The following is a 24,052-nucleotide window of genomic DNA, read 5'->3' as shown; positions in this document are numbered from 1 at the left end:
TCAAAGATGTAAATAAGAGTGCTTCCCATCTTTATACACTGATATGAAAAGAACTCAAAGATGTATCTATTATTACAAAAAAAAAGCAAGATGCTATTTTATCTCAGTTGCTGACATGCCATTAAAACTGAGAAAGAGGGCCTCGCCGGTTGTGCAGCGGTTGAGCGCTGGATTGCAAAGCTGCCCGCAGCCTCTGCAGTGCCGGTTCGATCCCAGGCCACCAACAAAGGTCCCACGCAGAGCGCAGACCTCTCCTGCCGCCTGCTGCTCCCCTCAGCAGTGTACTTCGGTCCTTCTGCTTATTCTGCTCCCTGCTCTGGCTCTGGTGAATTCTCTCATCCTCCCGCGCTTCTGACTGTACCCAGTGCTTATATAAATATATAAATAAACAAACAAACAAGCAAGCAAACCTTAAAAAAAAAAAAAACTGAGAAAGACCTGGAAACTTCACGGTGACCTTTGCAGATAAGAGAAGCACCCAAGAGAACAGGGTGATGCTGGCGGCATGCATCACCACAAGTGCCAGCTTCAACAAATATCACCCAAGGTTCTTTGGAAAAGATGATATGAGGCATTACCAACAAAAGAGAAATCAGAGGTTCTGCCCAGTGATCAACTTTGATAAACTGTGGACTTTGGTGAATGAGTAGATACAAGTAAATGATGACAAACACAATCTTGGATTTGTGCCTATCATTGATGTAGTACAATCAGGCTACCAGGTATTTCTACTCCAAATGTTATTTGGAGAACTGTGGCATCACAGGATGTGTATAATTTACATTTTGATAGTTATAAACAATCAACTATCAACCAACTAACCTTCAAAATGATTGTACTAAATTGGGCTTGTGCCAGTTGTTATGAAGGGGCCATTGAAATTCCCATTACTAATGAGTCAAAAGGTCACATCTTAGCTAACACCACTGGAGAAATAGACAATTTTTCTTGTCTCTCTTCTCTCCTGGAATTCATTTGTACATAATGCCTGGAACTGCTGAAATTACCCTGTAACCTATAAAGGCATGTGCCCCGTGCCTAAGGATGTCTGACTAAAAATATGGAAAGTACTTGAATGATGCCACATAAATCAGCTATCTCACAAAATGAATAATTACCTATAATCACCATCAGGCATTCCCACCACACTGCAATGTTTGGAATAAAAATTTCCATAAGTGAATGTACAAAATGTTTCTCATTACCTATTCATTAATGAATCTTCAGTTCTTTTTTTTTTTTAAAAGAACTCTTTTTTGTTTGTTTGTTTGTTTGTTTATACAAGCACTGGGTATAGTCAGAAGCGCAGGAGGGTGAGAGAATTCACCAGAGCCAGAGCAGGGAGCAGAGCAAGCAAAAGGACTGAAGTATACTGCTGAGGGGAGCAGCAGGCAGCAGCAGGCAGCAGGAGAGGTGTGCGTGCCAGGTGGGACCCTCCTCCGGAGGCCGGGGAGCAGCCGGGTATCGAACTGGTGCTGCAGAGGCTGCGGGCAGCTTCGCAACCCAGCGCTCAACCACTGCGCTACCGGGGAGGCCCCTAGTCTTCAGTTCTTTTTTTTTTTTTTAACTAAAAGGAGCCCAATTTAATTCTAAGCAACAAAGTGCTCAGCTAATAGACTAAACTGCCCACTCTCTTTTGCAGCTTCAAGTGGCCAGACAGGTATGAGTAGGTGATGCTCAGAGTGTGGTTCCTAGAAAAGACCCTGAGGGGGCCTGACTCAGCTGAGGATGTGAGGTCGGGAGTTCCAGAAGCCATCTTGGAACAACAGATGACCCTGGGAGAGGAGGGATTAAAGTCTCTGATGACAGTGGAACTGACAACCAACCTTAGAATTTCCCACTGTTGGATTCCTTTTCCATAGGAAAGGAAAAAACCTCTGCCTTGTTTAAGTCACCTTATTTGGGTATTCTGTTCTATGTATTTATACATAACCCTAAACACACATCTTCCAACAAGTACAAATATTTCTAGTACTCAATGGCAAGGGCAATTTAGACATACTTCACATGCAGATTTTCTCTTATATGCCTGAGATTTCAATTACTTCTTCCCTTCCTGAAGACACAACTGTGTGTGGGAGGCTTTCTCAATAGCATACCCAATCTTTCATGTCCACCCCGGATAGAGAACATGATCAGCTGTCTAAATCGTAAGGAAAATCTGTCCTTGAAAGTGCCTACTCACAAATGTTGTTGACTACTAGGAAAAGAAATATTAGGAAGGAGTCGCACTAATGAGTTGAGCATGAAAAACTTCAAATCCATGAGCCATACAGAAATTATTAATATAATTTCATGCTTACAACATACATTCCTCATATAACTTACACACATAAAATCAGCTTCAAAAACACTTTTATTACAGAAGATAATATACACCATGTGTACAACAAAATGTACTATTAAAAATAGCTTCACATTTTGCTGCAACTCATGCTTTGAAGACATAAAAAAAAAAGTTTTAAGTATTGAACATAATCCACTAGACTGTGAACATTTTTTTTGCAAGCTAAAACCCACTGGACTAAAATAAGTGACATTTAAGTGAATAATAAGGTCATCAAAATGTTCGGTTTGAACTTCTCATAATCTTCTATAATGAAATGATTTTATATAATTACAGGTATTTTAATAAACAAATACACCACAGTCTTACATAGGTATAGAATGCTGTCTTTCCCATATTTAGAAAAGAAACTGTTTTTTGAGGTACCATTGTTTTATATCCTTGCTAGTGTGTTGACAGTAAAGGATTTCCCCCTCAGGTGCAGTCACAGAAGCACCCATGGTCCTCCACCACAGTTCTCTGTCCTCTCTCCCTGCGTTCCGCTCACCCGATCCCCCTTCTGCTCCCCTTCTCCTTCTATGTTCAGCTTTCAAGGATTGGCTTTAAAGTTTGTCTTTGTCTTACCCTTTGTGTAGTTTCTCTATATTCCACATACAAGTCAGAAATAAATATTTTAATAACTTTTTTTTTAAGTTTCTGTTTCTTTTTTAGTAATAAAATCAACTGATAGTGGCATAGAGGGGCAAGGACTTTCAATATTAACTAAAATTTGAAGTTGTACAATGAATGAACTCTGTATGCAAAGCTATGATTACATCCCTAGGCTCAGTAGTAGTTGTTTCAAGATACACTGAAGGATGAAAACAGCCTGGCCTTCTCACCTAAGGGCAGCACTATGATCACCAAAAAATAACTTCACTTAAGGGATTTTGCTAAGAAATGTTATGCACAATCAAGTGTTAGTCAAAATATAATTAGGACACTGTTTATGAAAAGGGCAAAATCTCAAGACTCAAAGTTTGAAGAGAAATACCATACCCATCATTATAGAATTATATATTTTTAAAGGATTGCTATTTGGATCTTTTTCTTACCAATCTCTAACAACTTAATAAAAATATTAAAAGGATGGAAGAAACAAGTATTATATAAAGTTTTGTTCCTCTGAATAGTACAGAATATAGAATATTTTCACAATTATTATTACGTATGAGCCATAAAATAGTTATTTTGTGAATTTAAAGAAAAACTTGAAGTGAAAAGCTACATTAAACGTATTTAATAAACTCTGGAAACTTTGTTTCATATATATGTCACTCTTCCCCAGTTACATTTTTTTTTAAACTTTTTTTTTTTTTTAATAGAGGCATGCTTTATTTATTTGTTTGCTGGTTTGTTTGTTTGTTTTTTGTTTATACATGCACTGGGTACAGTCAGAAGCGCGGGAGGGTGAGAGAATTCACCAGAGCCAGAGCGGGGAGCAGAGCAGGCAGAAGGACCGAAGCACACTGCTGAGGGGAGCAGCGGGCGGCAGGAGAGGTCTGCGCGCCATGTGGGACCCTCCTCCGGTAGCCGGGGAGCAGCCGGGGATCGAACCGGCGCCGCAGAGGCCGCGGGCAGCTTCGCAACCCAGCGCTCAACTGCTGCGCCACCGGGGAGGCCCCCCAGTTACATTTTTAAATGACAAAATGAGACTTGTAATTCCATTAATACCATAGACACTAGTATCAAAAGTGTGTATTACAATATAACTCAAACAAACTTGACCATTCTATATTTGGCAGGGGGAGTGCTGACAACAAATACGTTTTTAAGTAATTGGAGACATTTAAAAGACTTAAGTTTCACTAGCTTACTTTCAAAACTTTCTGAGAGAATGTGTGAAGTCAAAGATAATAAATTCATTTTAATATTCATATTTTTAAATATATTATCTCAATTCTAATGAATCCTTCTTGTAATATAGACTCAAAAAACATAAATCTAGTAAAGTGATTAGACCAGGATTAAGACTGGTACTGCTGTTTTAGTTGGCTTTTGATGCTTTGCCTCTTTTATTCCTCCTACTTGTTTTAATATTTCTTTTATGTGAAAATCAGCCATATTTTTCTCACTAAAAAAATACTTTTACCTGACCCTGAGAAGAGAACTTAAAGTAATGCTTTTCACATGTCCAACCCAAACTGCAAGATTGGTGTTTTATTTCTCCTTTTATTTTACAATAAAATTATACCCTTGTGAATCCCAAAGTAAGATAATATTGAGTTATTCAAAACTCAGGAACTGAAAATCTCATCAGTTTCTGAGCCATTAGAAATCAGCATACCATAGGCCACACTTCATTTGGACAGCTAATTAACTGCAAACATAAAGTATATCACTAAGCAGCAAATGACTACTTTTTTTAGTAACAGAGTGCTAAGTCATACACTGCTTTTGTTTCTTTTAAAAGAAGCAACCAAAAGTGTTGTCAGGACTATTAGAAGTTAATAAATGACCGTTTTAAACTTGAATGCTTTTCTCAAGGCCTGAAAGTACCTGTTCTTTTCTTAGGGTTTAAAGAGAAAAACTAGATAGCACTGTCCCTGAAACACATGAAAACATTGTTAAATAGGATGTATTTTACAGATACCATAAAATACAAATTAAGAACACAGGCCTGTGTTCTAAAGAGTCACCATGTTTTTACAAATATGACTTTAATTCAGCAAAGAAAACTATCTCATACAAGCAAAATATTATCCACATTCAAGATGATGTGAATTTTACACTGAAATCAAATAGTAAATGAGATACCTTGTGATTTGTTAACATCTTTGATGATTTTTTGAAGTTCTTTCAATTCTATATCAAGTTCACCGTAGTTTATTTCTCTAGCTTCAACTTTTGGAGCTTGGAACAAAGAAGGGTCTGTCCCCAGGTATGAACACTGCAAGTGACCATCATCACTCAGAGTGACTATCACTCCCTTTAAATTACTAAAATAAGAGAAAATGACATATAATTAAAATTTTAGGTGGATTTAGACTTGACCAACTACATTTTTTATTCAAGTCAGCTTCATCATACCATTAAGAAAATGACTATATAACATATCTGTTTCTAAAACTTTACATCAAAGACTCAACTCAAAGGTTTCAACCATGATTTATAGTTATATACTATTACTCCCAATGTTACAATTCATTACAGGAAGAAAAAAACCTTCACAATTATTATAATAACTGCCATATTTTGGGAGCTAACTACATGGTAAATCCTGCTCTAAGAACTTTTCATAACTGTAGCATTTAATCCCCACTCCAGCTACTACTTGGCAGATTCATAATAAGCATGTGAACAACATTTGTGGAGCTACTGTGGATCAAGAGTGGGCTGCTGGGTGGCTGAAGACCAAGACTGAAGCACAGGGGCAAAGACAGGACAATCCAGAAGAATGGCCAGGAAGGGTAACGGTGTAAGCCTTGGGAGACCTTGAAGAGAAATGTGTTTCCCTGCTCTTTACTTTTGCTTTCTAAGGTTGGAACCCGCGAGTGCCCTCTTTTTTTTTTTTTTTTTAATATAGAGACATGCTTTATTTATTTATTTATTTATTTGTGTGTTTGTTTGTTTTGTTTATACATGCACTGGGTACAGTCAGAAGCGCGGGAGGGTGAGAGAATTCACCAGAGCCAGAGCAGGGAGCAGAGCAGGCAGAAGGACCGAAGTACACTGCTGAGGGGAGCAGTGAGCGGCAGGAGAGGTCTGCGCGCCATGCGGGACCCTCCTCCGGTGGCCGGGGAGCAGCCAGGGATCAAACTGGTGCTGCAGAGGCCGCGGGCAGCTTCGCAACCCAAGGCTCAACCGCTGCACTACCGGGGAGGCCCCCGCGAGTGCCCTCTTTACCCCGGTGCACTCATCCTCATTTCCTTGACACACCCTCCCACTCAAGTAGTCTCTGGCCTGTTTGCTCTATCTTTTCTCTCTTAGATAGAAGTACCCCATTTTCTCATTTAGTAGCTCTTTCTCCAGCACTCTTTTCCTCTCTGTCCTTCACTCTTGCGTCTTCCTTAGGCTCCCTTACCTCTCCTTTAATCTAGTCATCATGTAAAAATTTTACATAATTTGAGCATGCTTTTTACTAAATAAAAATTGTAATTATAGGGCCTCCCCTGGTGGCGCAGTGGTTGAGCGCTGGGTTGCGAGGCTGCCCGCTGCCTCTGCAGCACCGGTTAATTTCCCGGCCGCCAGTGAGGGTCCCACAAAAAAAAAAAAAAAAATTGTAATTGTAAGTTTTCCTGAAAATGCTGTGAAAAGTAGTTGAGCTGAAACACTGTGTTTGTCTCCTCCCTAGCTAGCCTCCCGCCCCCACCCCCAGCCCCCAAAATCAATAATGTCATAGTCATTTTAAACTTATACCTAATAAATTTGTTTGATTTTTTGTTATGTTATCTAGTGGTCTTTGATTTAAAAACAAATTGATCTCCAACCCTGTTGTACAGGTGCAATATTAATTTCAAATAAAAGAAAATTTGCAAGAGAAAATAACTTAGAGAAAGTGTTGTTATTCATCTGAAGGAAAGAAGATAAAAGTATGTCAGTCTAGGCTTTACTCAGAATGAATAAGAATTTTTAAAACTCCTAACTTTGGGTCCTGGCAGGTGGTCACTTCATTAATCTAAAAGTTCAACTTGGATGAGACTAGACACTGCTCAATCCTTCCCAGCATTCATTTCACTTGTCTCCAATACAATATTCCTATGCACACCTTCACTAGGGCTTAGGTTCAGTCAGTGCTTCACAATCCTGTGGTGCAACTTCAGAGAATTAAAAAGTACGCTGACATCACTGATTATCATCTAAAGAAGTAGACTAGACTAGAGCCAGGAGTCCAGATCTAGCTGTAATACTAACCCTGTAAAGCTAAGTCAACTTGAAGAAGTCTTCCTAAATTTTATCTCTAAAATAAGATGAGGTTAGAAGATCCTCAAAAAGATTTGTTTCATGTACTGGTCCTGTCAATCAATCTCAGAAAATAAATACTCCAAAACGAAATTATTTTCCTAAAATAAAGTGTGAGAAGCAACCCCATGGTACCACTGGGCTGACCCCTTCTTTGCAAGCAACTGAAGCCACCTAGTGGCCAGGGAAATCCTGACTTCCAGCCCTTACTTCCATTTCAAGAGGGCAAAGCCTCTGCTGCCTCCTAGCAGCGACTGGAGTCTGATCTCCATTCCACTCAGACCCACCAAAGTTTAAGGACCTAATGAGTCCTCCAAAAACTCTAGGACCTTTGGCTAGAGCAGACCTTTGGCTGGCTTCTCAGAGAATGTGAGACTCATTAATTCTCTGTAACCAGAGTAATTCCATTTCATCTTCCCTCCTTGAGGGGTCCATAATATAGGAAATGAGCAAGAACAAACACAAGTACCCCTCATTATCCAAAGTTATGTGATCTTTGAGTTAGACAGCTTATTAATGAATCCATTTCATTCCATGGTTTTAGGTAGGAAATAGCAACCATTTAGATGCAAAGAATTTATCTAAAAATTTATATGAACCAATTAAGTTTCTCAGTTCAATCAGTAAGAGTTTGGACAGTACTTTTTTAGTAGTAGAGATATGTATTCCTTCAAACTCTCAACAAAAATAAATAAATAAAAACACTTTACTGGTGCTTGAGATACACAAATAGAAAAAGGAGGAGTCCGGGTCTTCCCTCACTGAAAGAACTTTCAGGCAGAACCAGAACATAATGAGAGTAGATTACAAAACTTGAGTAATTTACTTTTCTACTATCAATGGCATGGAAGCCATTACATATAATTTAGATCAAATAACAGCAATTTAAGCTGCACATGAATTCATTAAATGTTTTGTTCCATAAAAATACTAAGACAAGTTCTAAAAACTCCAGGGTAGATTCATGGAATTTCCATCTAAAACATCTGTGATGGGACAGGCACTTTGAGGCCTACAGCATCACATAACAAACTACATCATCTCTTGGTATGTAATGCAAAGGAAAAATTGTATATATGTACATTGTTCTTAAAGTTAGGTCCAACTTAAGTATAAAGAGAAAAAGAAAAACACAATTAATCAACATTCTTTTAATTTTTCTACTCAAAGAACATCTTATTCCATATTATTATCGATGTGAGCTCATGTGTATAGTTCTATAAATGACAGAATTTTATACTAGGAGAAAGCATTAAGTATAACAAATTTTGTATATCTTACCATCTACATCTTTAAATTACAGTTAAAACTGCCAAAATGAAGATCTCCAGAATATTACAGATCCTTGAAGAATATCAGCTAACACAAGGCAACAGAATAATTTACTCTATGAAGAATCAAGACCAAAGATGTTATATTCCTCACACTAATAATAATTTTGTGATTTTAGAAAAAAGGTATGAAATTGTTGGAGTTTCTCAGGAATCTGAAAGAAATTGTTTTATCACTCAGTAAACAGATTCCTGCCTTAATAATACAGTAAAACAAAATTCCAGATGGAATTTTAATGTTAAGCTTAAAATATGAAACTACAAAAATATTTATCTGCCCTTAGGAAGAAAGAACTTTTGCTGCAAAAAGCAATAAACTACAAAGGAAGATATTTCTAAATTAAACCTCAAAAAAAATTTTAAAACTTGTTATATACTTTAAAAATACAGTAAAAAGAACAAAAGAGAAACAAACTGGGAAAACATTGGCAACCAACATAAATACATAATTTAAATTAAATAAATGAAGTTTCTGTACATCCAAACTTGTTTGACCTGTAAAACAATTTTGTTTGTTTAATATGCAAAGAACTCTTATAAACCAATGAAAATAAGATTATATTCTAAAAGAAAAAAAATCAAAGGAAATGTACTATTCACACATAAAAAGTCAATATAGATTTAAATTATTTTTAAATCAAAGAAAAGCACACATTTTTAATTATTTTTAAAAACTGTATTTGGGGCCTCCACTGGTGGCACAGCGGTTGAGCGCTGGGCTGCGAAGCTGCCCGCAGCCTCTGCAGCGCCTGTCCAATCCCCGGCCACCTGCAAGTGTCCCACATTTTGCGTAGACCTCTCCTGCTGCCCGCCGCTCCCCTCAGCAGTGTGTTTCGTCAGTCTGCCTGTTCTGTTCCCCGCTCTGGCTCTGGTGAATTCTCTTACCCTCCCATGCTTCTGACTGTACCCAGTGCTTATATAAATAAATTAAATAAATCTTTAAATAAATAAATAATAAAAACTGTATTTGACTATGAAACATTTCAATGTAGCAAAACTGCATTTAATAAACAGTCCTACTACTCAAGAATGTACATGGAAATATTGATAAAAATTAATATACTTTGAATAACAATATAAATTTATCACAAATTCTTTTAGAAAGGACTTTGGAAATACATATCAAAAGCCTTAAGATTCTCACCGTCTTTTACAAAGTAACATACTTCCACAATTAAGAAATTTAGAAATAACCCAAATAATTAAAAAATGAAAATGATTTCTTAAATCACGGCCTAAATATGGTAGTGTTTAGAAGTCATTAAAAATCATCTTACAAAATATCTGCTAACATAGAAATAGCAAAGAAAAAAATACTAGGTTTTAGAGTAAAATATACCGAATATATATCTTATAGCAAATTTATAAAATATTATGTATAAAATACAGATGAGGAAAAAGTTATGTAAATGCCAACAGAATGGTAACTATGCCTAGTTAGTGACATTTTATGTCATTTTTTTTAAGATTTATTTATTTATTTATACAAGCACTGGGTACAGTCAGAAGCGCGGGAGGGTAAGAGAATTCACCAGAGCCAGAGCGGGGAGCAGAGCAGGCAGAAGGACTGAAGCACACTGCTGAGGGGAGCAGCGGGCGGCAGGAGAGGTCTGTGCGCCATGTGGGACCCTCCTCCAGTGGCTGGGGAGCAGCCGGGGATTGAACCAGTGCTGCAGAGGCTGCGGGCAGCTTCGCAATCCAGCGCTCAACCTCTGAGCCACCAGGGAGGCCCAATAAAATCACTTTTAAGACAAACCACAAGCTCATGTGCTGAAGCTAATGGTCTCTAGTCCCAGTGTGTTTTGTGCAAAATATAAATATTTTAAGTTATCAAATTGCCAAAATATGGTTTTTATTACTGGAAAGGAATAAAGGAGGAAAGGGGATGACCTGCTTGGTGGGTAGTCACCCACACACTTAGGAACACAAGAAACACAAAGAAACAACAATAAAAGGATTTATTTACATAGGGAGTGAGAAAAGGGAAAGCAAAAAGAGAGAAGAGAATTTAGAAATTTAGAGACTGCCATGAGGTTGCAAGCAGTCTGTCCCACACAAGATAGTACCCATGGTGCAAAAATAGAAGTTCAGCATGAGCTGGCGTGGCAAGATGGCAACTGGCCTGGTTAGCAAAGGAAGCAGGAAACTGACACTTGGAGTGTGGCCATCCACTGAGGGCAAGACCAGAGTCACACATGTGTGGGTGCAAAACCAGAGGCCCAACTAAGAGGAGACATCTGCCACACATGTCACTAAGAAGAGATAGTAGACAGGCCAATCACACCGAATTTTAAAGTTCGCATGGCAGCCCCACTCCACCATCCTTCCCAGCAGTACCTCAGGACACCAGAGATGGACTGCAAATGACACACTATGCTGCAGGTGCTTCTTGCAGGACAGCCAAAGCAGCGGCCGGCATGGGGCAGGTAAATGTGGAGGCGCTCACTAGCCAGAATGTACCAGGCAGCCAGGCACAGGGCATCACCAAAACCAGCACAGCATCCTTCAGGGGTGGGAAGGAGCTGGTGGTGAGGAAAATGCTCTTACATTGCCATATGCAGATATCAAAAGAATCTTTCAAAAACATATTCATTATTGCACCCATTTTTTTTCCTACCTCAGTAAGGAGCATATGATTTAAAGGCACTTCCCTTTAACACAGTGAGCAAACTCAAGTGCCTGTTGCCCTTCCTCAGCCACAACTGGATGACTTGGTTGCTTGAACCTATTTTGAGTCAGTCCATCATAATTATTCTTTTTCTTATTTTATATATTTTTACATCATTCTTCATTTCTGTGCAATGTATGCTTTCTCCCCTCAGGTGTATTCCCCAATTTTTTGAGCATCAACTATGCAAAAGAAGGTACAAAGGTAAATATGCTGTGGTGCATGTCCCTCTAAAAACTCTGGTCTATTTGGAAAGGAAAACTTATTAAAAAAAAAAAAAAGCCACTGCAATACAACATGGCAGCCCTTTCAACCAAAAGCCAGCCATGTACATCCAGCAGTCTACTGGATACCTGACTGGGAAACATCTAAAGCTGAACATAGCTAAAACTAAGATCCTGATTTTGATGACTCCTGCCGAACACAAACCTGCCCCTTTTCAGCCATTCATATTTCCAAGACAAAGAGTGACTTACTCTTAGTGATACAGAGTAAACAAAGAAAGCTCAGAGGGAGATTAGGTCAAGACTGGAGGCAAGAAACTACATAGTTAAATCACATAGGCTTTTTAACACTCTGTTAAAATTTTTAAATTTTATCCTCAAGCAATAGGAAATCACAAAAATATTTTTTTAAAGATTTATTTATATATATTTATGCATACAAGAACTGGGATACAGGCCAGAGATGCAGGGGGAGAGGATTCAATGGACATAGAGTGGGGAACAGAACAGGCAGGCTGAATGAAAACACTGCTGAGGGGAGCAGCGGGCAAGACAGGAGAGGTCTGCTGCGCCATGTGGGTTGCTCCCTGACCAGCTGGGAATTGAACTCGTGCTGCAGAGGCTTCGGATTGCTTCATAGTGCGGTGCTTAACCCCTTGCGCCACCGGGGAGGCCCAGAAAAATATAAGAGTCAGGAGTAACGTGATCACATTCATCTTTGACAAAAACCTCATCTGATTGTGAGATGGAAACACCACTTTAGGGGGAATTAATACAGTAAATCCAAGAAAGGAAAAGTGGTAGCCTGGAAGATGGGAATGGAGAGAAGGGGACAGATAAGAACATACTTAAAAGACATAATCATATAATTTAATTCCCTGCATAACCTTTAGAGGAAAATATATTGGCTTTACTTTATTTAAAAAAGAATGAAACTCAGAGAAAATAGATTTGGTCAGCAGGAGATAATAAGTGGAACAGATGTCAAGTACTAGGCCTTTCAGCAGCAAATCTGAAACTTTCTACTGCTTTTAGAAACTAACGTGATTCTTCATATAAAATGATATTTTTAGGGTTGACTATATATTCAGCACATATAAAATGCTAAGAAACAGAATGATTTTATAAATAACTAAACTGTATTTGAACTAAACTACAAGGCTGGGTTTGTTTGTTTGTTTTTCATTATTTGTATTAAGCATAATGCCTAAGTATTTTCAAATCAAAACCAGTAAAGAGAAAAGGAAAAAAAACAATTCTACATAAAATGTTAAAAGAATATTTATCTTTAATCTAAACAGTTAAATAAAAAATGAGTGTGGATATTTCCTCATGTCAAGATGAAATCAGTTGACACACCTCTTCGGAATTCAGTAGTAAAAGTAATACTGGAATTCAGTAGTATTTGATGACTAGTTAGAAGTTATCATTAGAGGAAAAGATAGTACACGACAGCATACAATATACCATTATCCCACTGTTCTCAGTGGCTCTGTTTGCACATGTATTCTGCATAGAAAATGCTTCTTACATAGTTCTTATAATCAGTATGTATTTTGCTCTTGCCTCCTCATCCTTCAAGTACCTCCATCTTAGTATTTAAAAATGAAGTCATATTTTACTATGATTGGGATTTGGTTTTTCATTTTGGTTTGTTTAGTTTGGGTTTTGCCTTGTTGAGCTTTCCAGTGTTCCCATCACAAAACTATTATATAAATTTTAGGTGATCTGTCCCATGACAATTTATTTTTAAACCTTTTTTAAATCTTATTTTTACTTGTTACATTATATCAAATATCTGTAATATTTGAGTCTTCTGGATTTTGAGAATAGTCATGATAAATATTAAAAAGGGGGATATAATGTATAATCACCAAATAAACAAGCACCAAAATATATTAGGCCATTATTATCAACTCTGAAAACAGACAATGGGAAAAACACATTTGTGGTGGAGATTTCAACACTTCACTAGATTTCAACACCTCACAAAAAAATAAATTAGAATATAACAGGCTTAAACAACAAATTAGACAACAAGAGCCCTAAAAGAATACTACACCCCCCAAAAGCTCAATAAATGTTGTTCCCAAGTATATATGGGACATTCTTCAGAAGTACTTACATACTGGGTTACAAGGCAAGTATTAATAAATTCACAAAGATCAAAATAATACCAAGCATCTTTTCTGAACATAAATACACCAAACTAGAAATCAACTACAAAAAAGAAAGCAAGAAAAATCTTCACACATGAAGACCAAACAACACAATACTGAAAAAATACTAGGTTAATGAGGAACTCAAAGAAGAATAAAAAAATACTTCAAGAAAAATGACAATGAAGACACAGCTTCCAGAACTTATGAAAGACAGCAAAAGCCATAGTGAGTGGAAAGTATACAGCAATACAGGCACACATCAAGAAACAAGAAAGAGCTCAAATAGGTAATCTTATATCCTACCTCAAAGAACAAGAAAAAAAGAACAAACAAAACCAAAGGCCAGTAGAAGAAAGGAAATATTAAAAATTAGAGCAGAAGTAAAAGTAATAGAAAATGAAAAGACAGTCCAAAACATTAATGAAACCAAAAGCTGATTCTCTGAAAAAAATAAGAAAACAGAAAAATCTCTGGCTAAGCTCATTAAGAAAATAAGGACTAAAACTCAATCAGGGGGCCACCTTGGTGGCACAAGGGGTTAAGCACCGCACTATGAAGCAATCCGAAGCCTCTGTAGCACGTTTGAGTTCGATCTAAGGCCGGCCAGAGAGAAATCCACATAGCGAGGCAGACCTCTCCTGTCTTGCCCGCTGCTCCCCTCAGCAGTGTTTTCAGTCAGTCTGCCTCTTCTGGTCCCCACTCTGTCTCTGGTGATTCCTCTCAAGCCCCCACCCCGCACCTCTGGCCTGTACCACAGCTCTTGTATGCATAAATAAATAAATCTTAAAAAAAAAAAAACCCTCAGGAACAGAAACGAAAGCGAAGTTACCACAGACACTATAAAATTCAGATAAAAATACAAGACTGTTATGAACATCTATATGCCAAAGAGTTCAATAACCTAGAAGAGATGGACAGATTCTTAGAATGATACAACCATCAAAGACTGAATAAGCAAGAAACAGAAAACCTGGACAAACCAACCACAAGCAAGGAGATTGAAACAGTAATCAAAACTCTCCCAAAAACAACAAAAACCAAAGATCAGAAAGCTTCACAACTGAGTTCTACCAAAACTCAAAGATGAACTAATCCCTATCCTTCTCAAATTCTTCCCCCAAAATTGAGAAAGCCTACTCCCAAACACATTTTATGAGACCGACATTACTTTAATACCAAAATCAAACAAAGACAACAGAAAGAAAGAAAACTATATACCAATTTCCCTAATAAACACAGATGCAAAAATCCTCAATAAAAGTAGCAAACCAAATTCAACAATGCATTAAAGAATCATATAATTTGACCAAGTGGGATTTATACCAAAAGCACAAGGTTCATTCAATACCCAAATATCAATCTACATATCTTACCACATCAACAAAAAGAAATATAAAAACCATATGATCATATTAATAGATGCAGAGAAAAAAAGCATTTGATAAGATCCACGTCTATTTATGATGAAAACACTCAAAAAACTGAGGATAAATGGAACTTATCTTAACATAATAAAAGCCATTTATGACAAACCCACAGCTAACATCATTCTCAATGTTCGAAAACTGAAAGCTTCTCTACTAAAATCTGCTACAAGGTTGTCGACTCTCAACATTACTATTCAATGTAGTACTGGAAATCCTAGGTTAGCGCAATTAGGCAAGTTAAAGACACAAAAGGAATCCAAATTGGGAAAGATGATATAAAGTTATCATTATTTGCTGATAACATGATAATATACATAGTGAGCCCTAAAGACTTCACTGAAAAAATACTTGAAATAATAAATCAGTTCAGTCAAGTGGCAGGTTATAAAAATCACTATTTAAAAATCAGTCGCCTTCCTGTCTACAAACAATGAATTAGAAGAAGAAATCAGGAAAATGATCACATTTACAATCACACTAAAAAGAAATTAAATACTAAGAATAAGCTTAACAAAGGGTGTGAAGGACTATACACAGAAAATTTTAAGACATTGTTAAAAGAAATAAAAGACACAAAGAAATGGAAGGATATTCCCTGCTCATGAATTGCAAGAATTAACATTATCAAAATGGCCATCCTTCCCAAAACAATATAGATTCAATGTATTCCCTATTAAAACCTCAATAGCATTCTTTAAGGAAATAGACTAAGCAATACTGAAATTCGTATGGTACCATACAAGATCCTGGATAACCAAAGCAATCCTGACGAAGAGAGTGAGTGGTGGTATCACATACCAGATTTCAAACTATACTGTAAAGTATAATAATCAAAACAGCACAAAACTGGACAAAAATAGAGACACAAGCCACAAGATTAGAATTGATACCATAGAAAGAAACCCACACCCATTTGAACAGTTAATCTATGACAAAGAAGTCAAGAACATACATTGGCATAGGAAGTCCTCTTTTATAAATGGTGCTGGGAAAAATGGACAGCCACATGCAAAAAAATAAAGCTAGGTCATTATCTAACAGCATACAAAAAAATCAACTCAAAATGGATAAAAGACATGCCTATGAAGAACTGAGACTACACAATACATATAAAAAAACAGACAACATAAGCTTCAGTGATAACTTCTTAGACATGTCTCCAATAGCAAGGAAAACAAGAGAACATAAACAATTGGGACTACATCAAACTAAAATGCTTCTACACAGAAAAACAGGGGGAAAAAAACATAACTGAGACAAAAAGATATACTACTGACTGGGAAAAATATTCATACATCTAACAAGGATCTGATCTCGAAGATATATAAAGAACTCATAAAACTCAACAAAAAGAAAACAAATAACCCATTTTTTTTTAATGGGCAGAAGAGTTAAATAGGTAGTTCTCCAATGAAGTTACACAGATGGCCAACAAGCACCTGAAAAATTGTTCATTATCACTTATCAACAGGGAAATGCATACCCAAACAACAGTGAGATACCACTTTATACCTATGACAATAGGCCATATTAAAAAGACCAAAACATCAAGTGCTGGCAAGGATGTGGGAAAAAAGGAACATTGTTGATGGGAATGTAAACTGGTCCAGTCCCTACATAAAGCAGTATGAAGGTGTCTCAAAGACTATAAATAGATCTACTATATTATAACCCAGCAATTCCACTACAAGGTATGTGGCCAAAAAAACACAAATATATTAATTCAAAGGGAAATTTGTTCTCTCATGTTCACTGAGCATTATTTACAATAGCCAAGCTATGGAAACAACCTAAGTGCCCCCCAAAAATGAGCAGATCAAGAAGATGTGGTAGACATACACAATGGGATACTACTCAGCAACCATAAAAGATAAACTCAAGGCCATTTGTGGCAGCATAGATTGACCTGGAAGGGATTATACTAAGTCAGAGGAAAGACAAATACCAGATGGTGTCTCCATATGTGGACTATAGAGAAACCATAGAGTAAGATAAAGCTAAATACAAAAAATGAACCCTTGAAGGCAGACTGTAGGACTGAGACATTCAGAGGGGTAGAGGATAGGGGTGGAGGAACACAAAATGGGGAGAAGGCACAATGGACTAAGGTAGTGGACCAGCACATCAGTCGTGGCAGTGCTATGATAACAGCACAGGGTTGGAGGAAGGGTCCTATACTTCCAAAGTACAAACAATGATATAAACCAAAGTTTACCTCAATATAAATTTAAAAAAGATTCGCAACACCAAATATTGGAGAGGATATGGAACAACGGACTCCCAGCTATCATTGTTGGGTATGTGGTGAATGTGTAGGAAAAAAGCAAGCCCACTGATAATTCCTGGAGCTCATTTTACTATTCTTTTACTTTGTATATATTTGGTCATTTCCATAATGCAAAATGTGGGGAGTCAAAAAATAGTAAATGAAATTCATACATACATATACAAATATATATATAATGACACCACTGAGATACTACCACAGAGATGATGTATAAAAAATCAATGCTGACATAACTTGGGGTCTGTCTACATTTTATCCCTATATTTATGGCACAAATGTTCTTTCCCAGACTCCAACCCCATTTAACTCTATAATTCATCCTGCCTTTTTCTCTTCATCAGTGTGGGAGACTGCAAATATAGCCAAACTTTTCTCCCTCAAAGAATCCATTGCTCTTGAACTGACTTTCCAGTGCCTCTGAGTAAGGGTGAAGTCTATTCCTCCATCCCTTGAATTTGGACTGGACTATATCTTGCTTTGCATAAAAGAATGATGAGATCATCATTAGCATGGGCTATAAATCCAATAATGAGTGTGTTCTTAAAAGACAAAAAAAAGGAGAAGACACAGAAACATAGAAGACCTATTAGAGAAAAAGGCAGAATTGAAGCACTGAGACAACTCAAGGAACACCAAGAGTTGCTAAAACCTACTACACAGAGACCTGGAATAGATTCTCTCTCAGAGAGTCCAGGCCTGAGAATAAGTTCTTTTCACACCTTGATTTTAGACTTTGCCCTCCAAAACTGTGAGAGAATAAATTTCTGTTACGTAAAGCTATCAAATTTGCTCCAGAGAACCAATATACAATTAAAAAGAGACAGAAGTGCCATTCAGTTAAGCCCAGACCAAACCTGACAACCCACACCCATGACCCAAATAAATATTTGTTGTTTTAAACTACTAAATTCTAAGACTGGTTGTTTCACAACCAAGCTAAGTGACACAATTAACCTTTCAAATACTTACTCTTCTTTTAAACTATCTCTCCAAAAGCCAATCTTACTACCTTCAAATAAAATACACTACCTTCCTATACCCACTAAAATAGCACCTATAAAATGTTATTGCATTTTTTAAAATATAATAGTTTGTCACCTTTGAACAGGCTATAAACTCCCTTGGGATAGGGATTATGTGAGATTGAATCTGAATCCCTTAGTGCCAGACACAATGACTTCATCTACATGAAATGTTCCAAAAGAATTCACTCTAAATCCACCTTTATAATATTTATAAGGAACACAAAAAACACCACAACATTCCATATACCAATCAATAATTATAGACCAGTAAGTAAATGTAGAAGAACTGTAATTGTCCATAAAACTTCAAATGGAACCCTTGAGATCAATATAGAATATACTGAACTTTATTTACACTTATCTAATATCCCTTCCTTATTCTTTCTAATCACCAAATAATAAAGTAATGCTGAAAGTAGTGGAAAGATAAGATGCAGGTGGTAGGTCGCTCTATCTGGCACTGAGGCTTGAAGGTATAAATGCCAAGAAAGCTAATACGCAGGTATATTCTCTCCCAAGGAAAAGAAAGTTGATTTTTCTAAAGTAGAAGTTCAATGCAGGGACTCTTTCCATAAATAAAACTAGATATTGGAGCCCTTCCCTGATACATAAAAGAAGACACAGTTCTGTGCCGTAATGTTCCAATGCATTAAGTCCTTACTGGAATAAGTCAGGCATTAAGCAAAGCACCTGTGTATATTTAGCACATATGTGTTAAGGAGTTACTTTCGCAATTTTTAAAAACAATAATGCCTTGTTGGTCCTTTCCTGCATAACCATTTCTCAGGCAAGACTTTACATTAATACATTTTGACTTACAAAACTTGTACTGAATACAGAAATCTGGGAGCCAGGAAGAATCAAGCATAGAATCTAGGTTTCCTGATTCACAGTGAGGTATTTTTTCTTTTGCCACCATTCCATGTTGACTTCCCAAGAATGGAAAATTTAAAACAATTTTTTTAGGTACAATTTGAGGTTTGTGTAAATGGTTTTCAGTTATTATTGCTACCCACAATTAGACTCAATAATCAAGAGCTGGATTATTTAATAGCAGAGACATGGTAATTAGAGTACCTAAGAAAAGGACAAGTGAAATAGGGGAGCCAAGGCCAGCTTCCAAAAATATCAAAGCAGCAAACTCTGCAAAAAGAAGTTGTCACAGAAAATTGCAGAAATTACAGAGGTTGTAGTGGGAAGACTAGACAAAATACCTTTTGTAGTAAGAAACTTCTAAGCATTTGGAACTAAGAGTCTAACCTGCTCCTTCCAAACTAACTTTCATTAGACTTACTAGAAAGTCAATAGAAGACTACTAAATCTGACTTATTTTGTTCACAGACCAAACAAGTAAGTTGTTAATCAGAAGAAAAAATGATGTAACTTTTAAAAGTACCTATTTTCAAGTGGGGAAGCAAAACATCTTTATAAGGATTTGATTCTGCTATTACTTCTTTGATTATTGAAAAAAATAATAATACCCACTGTGTTTAGGCATCAGTCTAGAAGTTAAAAATAGGCAGGTTACACTGATCATTTTCCTTAAAGTACTTAAAGTACAGTGGGTGATACAAATATATATATATATCAAACAATGCATAAGGCATGCTCGAATGAAAGGTGGACATAAGCAAGAAAGCCAATAGAAACAAAGTGAAAGAACATAAAGATGAGATATCAGAAGGCCAGAATGTTTCCTAGAGGAGAGAACCTGAGCAGGAATTATATAAGATAAGAAGCAGAGCACTCTAGTAAAGTGTTCTCCATGAAAGATACTGAGGCCAGAAACATTCATTTAAAAAACATCTGAGTATGGGCCTCCCCGGTGGCGCAGCGGTTGAGCTCTGGGTTGCAAAGCTGCCCGCAGCCTCTGCAGCGCTGGTTCGATTCCCAGCTGCAGCCCGACCACCGGGGGAGGGTCCCACATGGCGCGCAGACCTCTCCTGCCGCCCGCTGCTCCCCTCAGCAGTGTTCCTCGGTCCTTCTGCCTGCTCTGCTCCCCGCTCTGGCTCTGGTGAATTCTCTCACCCTCCCGCGCTTCTAACTGTACCCAGTGCTTGTATAAATAAATAAATAAATCTTTAAAAAAATAAAAAACATCTGAGTATCAAAAATATGTCAGGCACAATTTTCAAAGTGAGACTATTAGTGAAGAAATCACACAAAATCTCTGTGCTCTAAGAATTCATAGTCTAATAGCGATAAACAATTAACAAAAGAAATTAGTAGATACTGTGTTCAAAGGTGATGAGTGCTATGAAGAAAGAGACATAAATTAAGAGTCAAATTGGACCTGGAAGGAAAAGCATGGTTTGCATAAATATTAAGACTGGAGAGGTTACTCCAGAAAATTAGAACAGCATAAACATGATCATTAATATGACCAGTAAAATGAAAAATATAAGACATTGTTAAGGAAACAGAAGACACAGTGAAATAAAAAGATATTTTCTACTCATTGTCAAGATGGCCTTCTCATATATATTTAAATCAAGTACTATATAGATTTAAATCAAGCGCTACAAAAATTTCAATGGCATTCTTCAGAGATATAAAACAATAATGCTGAGATTCATATGTAAGAAGAAAAGACTCCAAATACCCAATCTTCACAAAAAAGGAGGACTGTTAAGCTATACACAAAGCTACAATAATCAAAACAGCATTACTGTAACAAAAGCAGACACAGAGACAAATGGAATAGAATTAAGAGCCAGAAATAAACTCACACTTATATGGACAGATAATCATGACAAAGAGCTAAGAATATACATTGGAGAAAGGAAAGTCTTCAATAAATGTTGGAATAAAAGAATGAAATTAGACCACAATCTCACACCATACACAAAAATTAACTCAAAATGGAAAGAAAACATGAAGATTGAAACCATAAAACACTTAGAAGAAAACACAGACAAAACACCCAATAATGGGCTTCAGTGATGTCTTTGGAAACTCATCTCCAATAGTAAGAGAAATAAAATATAATATAAATAATTGGGACTATATCAAATGCTAAAAGATTCTGCACGGCAAAAGAAACTAACAGTAAACCTAAATACACTATATTGAGTGGGAGAAAATATTTGCACATCATACATTTCACAAGGGGCTGATATTCAAGACATGCAAATAACTCATGTAACTCAAAAAAAAGAAAATAATCCAATGGGGGGGGGGGAATGGGCAGACTAGCTAAATAGACACTTATCTAATAAAGACATATAGGGCCTCCCCGGTGGCGCAGCGGTTGAGCGCTGTGTTGCGAAGCTGCCCGCGGCCTCTGCGGTGCCAGTTCTATCCCTGGCTGCTCCCCGCCCACCGGAGGAGGGTCCCACATGGCGCGCAGACCTCTCCTGCCGCCCGCTGCTCCCCTCAGCAGTGTACTTCGGTCCTTCTGCCTGCTCTGCTCCCCGCTCTGGCTCTGGTGAATTCTCTCACCCTCCCGCGCTTCTGACTGTACCCAGTGCATGTATAAACAAAACAAACAAATAAATAAATAAACAAAAACATGCCTCTATTAAAAAAAAATTTTAAAAAGCCAATAGGCATCTAAAAAAATGTTCATCATCACTGATCATCAGGAAAATGCAAATGAAAACCACAATGAAATAATATCTTACCATCTCACACCAGTGAAATGGCCCATATCATAAAGACCAGAAATAATTAGTGTTGGTGAGGATGTGGAGAAAAGGAAGCCCTCATACAAATTTGGTGTGAATATAGATTGGTCCAGTCCAAATGGAAAACAGTATGAAGGTTCCTAAAGATATTAAAAATAGATTTACTAATCGGTCCAGCTACTCCAACCCTTTGGTATTTATTCAGAGAACACAAAAGCACTAATTTGAAGGTATATATGCACTCCTGTGTAAGTGTGTATATGTGTGTGTGTGTGATGGAATATGACTCAGCTATTAAAAAAATACTCTTGCTATTTGTGACAACATGGAATAAACTGAAGGGTATATGCTACTCCAAACACGACACAAGGAGAAAGACAAATATCGAATGTTTTCTTTTATATGTGGAATACAGAAAAATAAAGCACAGGATCAGATAAAACCATACCAAAAAACCAATAACAAACCCTAGTATTCTGACTGTAGAACTGAAGATACAAGGTTGAGGGGTAAGAGAGGGTGAAGAGAGCAAAGTGAGGAGGGAAAACAATGGATTATAGTGGAGGACAATAGGTCCCTTGGTGGTGTGTATGATCTGGCATCCAGAGTATACCAGATACCAGAGTATCATAATCATCATAAAAATCATAGTGAGTGTTGTAAGACAATGTTACCTGAAAAAATAAAAGTGTTTTTTGCTTGCTCTTTTTTAATCATGTGATTTAAGGATGTAAATCTTGAATTTAGTAACTTTTGGGGAAGACTCCTCATAGATGCTACGCTCTCCCTGCAAATATCATTATGTTGTTCAACAGATTGCCCATAGAATATGCTATTTCAATGACTTGCTGAAATCTTGTATTTTGGACTACTTCTATTATAGATGATGCTAAGTTACAGAAACACTAAATTTTAAGGAATATTTCAATGCTTAAAATATGAAGCAAATTATTTTCTATCTAAAATAACCTAACTATGAAAGCAACTCCTACACACATGTGGAAATAATTTGTAAAAGCTATCTTTTATTGGATTCTAGGTAATAACAATGGCATATGCTTTTTTGTATATCTACTCTTACAAAACAAATTTTTCACAACATAACCTTTCAAGAAATCAAATGCTGCAGATACCATCACACAATATCAATCCAATAATTCAAAACTCTGGCTTATAAAATTTAGTACACAAACTTTTTCAGATTAATATCAAAAGAAAACCTTTTCATCATTTTCACTCCAATACAATTTAGTGATTATATTTTCATTTTTCCACATTTTCTTGTCCTGAGGAACAGGATTGACTATGGAAGACTTCACTGATGCTGATATAATGTTACTTTGATGCAAGGATGAAAAAATTTCAGTAGCATGATGACCTTCATTATAGGTTGACATTCATTGAATAAAATTACTTCCTTTTACAATAAACAACCTTCTACCAATTTCAAGATTTTTCCCTTTGTATGTTTGTAAATTGACAATGCTTTTCATTAAAAATCATTTGTTCTTTCAAATTATTTCATCATGAGGTGACAAAGGTAAAAAAGAACATTTACAATTCTATTCTATACTGTTACAGGCAGTAAAAACCTATCGCCTGGTTCTTTACCTTCTTTTCTGACACTATAAATGAAGGGAAAATAAGCCTATCCCCTTTCCTTTACTTCTATGTTCCTGGCTTTCAACAAGGGAAAGAAGGAACCCAGTTTAATTCCCTTTCATTTTTCCTGACTTCTTACACCACAATCATTCCTCTGCTTAGGAGCAATGTTAACACATACATATGCTCATACACATACAAATGTGAAATAATGGATGTGTTAGTTTTGATTACGGTAATCATTATACAATGCACATGTATACAAAGCCATCACATTGTATACCTTAAATATACATAATTTTGTTCATCATAACCTCAATGAATGTAGGGCAAGTGGGGGGACGTAGAGAAGAAAGCAATATTTAGAAGAAATAGTTTACAGCCAAACCACCCTGAATATGCCCAATATCATCTGATCTTGGAAGTTACGCAAGGTTGGGCCTGGTTAGCACTTGGATAACAGAAAAAAATA

At 36.8% G+C, this 24,052-nt stretch overlaps 1 protein-coding gene across 1 annotated transcript in view; it reads right to left on the bottom strand.

Moving 5' to 3' along the window:
- The window catches only part of BBS9 (Bardet-Biedl syndrome 9), a gene marked incomplete at both ends in the record, with an annotated part of 347,147 nt that overhangs the window by 210,750 nt on the left and 112,345 nt on the right, over positions 1 to 24,052 (bottom strand). The window contains one exon of the mRNA XM_084230604.1: positions 5,084 to 5,265. Coding sequence (XP_084086730.1) covers positions 5,084 to 5,265 — 182 coding nt within the window. The remainder of the gene's footprint in view (positions 1 to 5,083; positions 5,266 to 24,052) is intronic.

This window comes from Talpa europaea (genome assembly GCF_964194135.1).
Source record: "Talpa europaea genome assembly, chromosome: 3".
NCBI classification, from domain to species: domain Eukaryota; kingdom Metazoa; phylum Chordata; class Mammalia; order Eulipotyphla; family Talpidae; genus Talpa; species Talpa europaea.
Note: the sequence above shows the minus strand (reverse complement) of the source record. Positions and strands in the feature narration are given on the sequence as shown.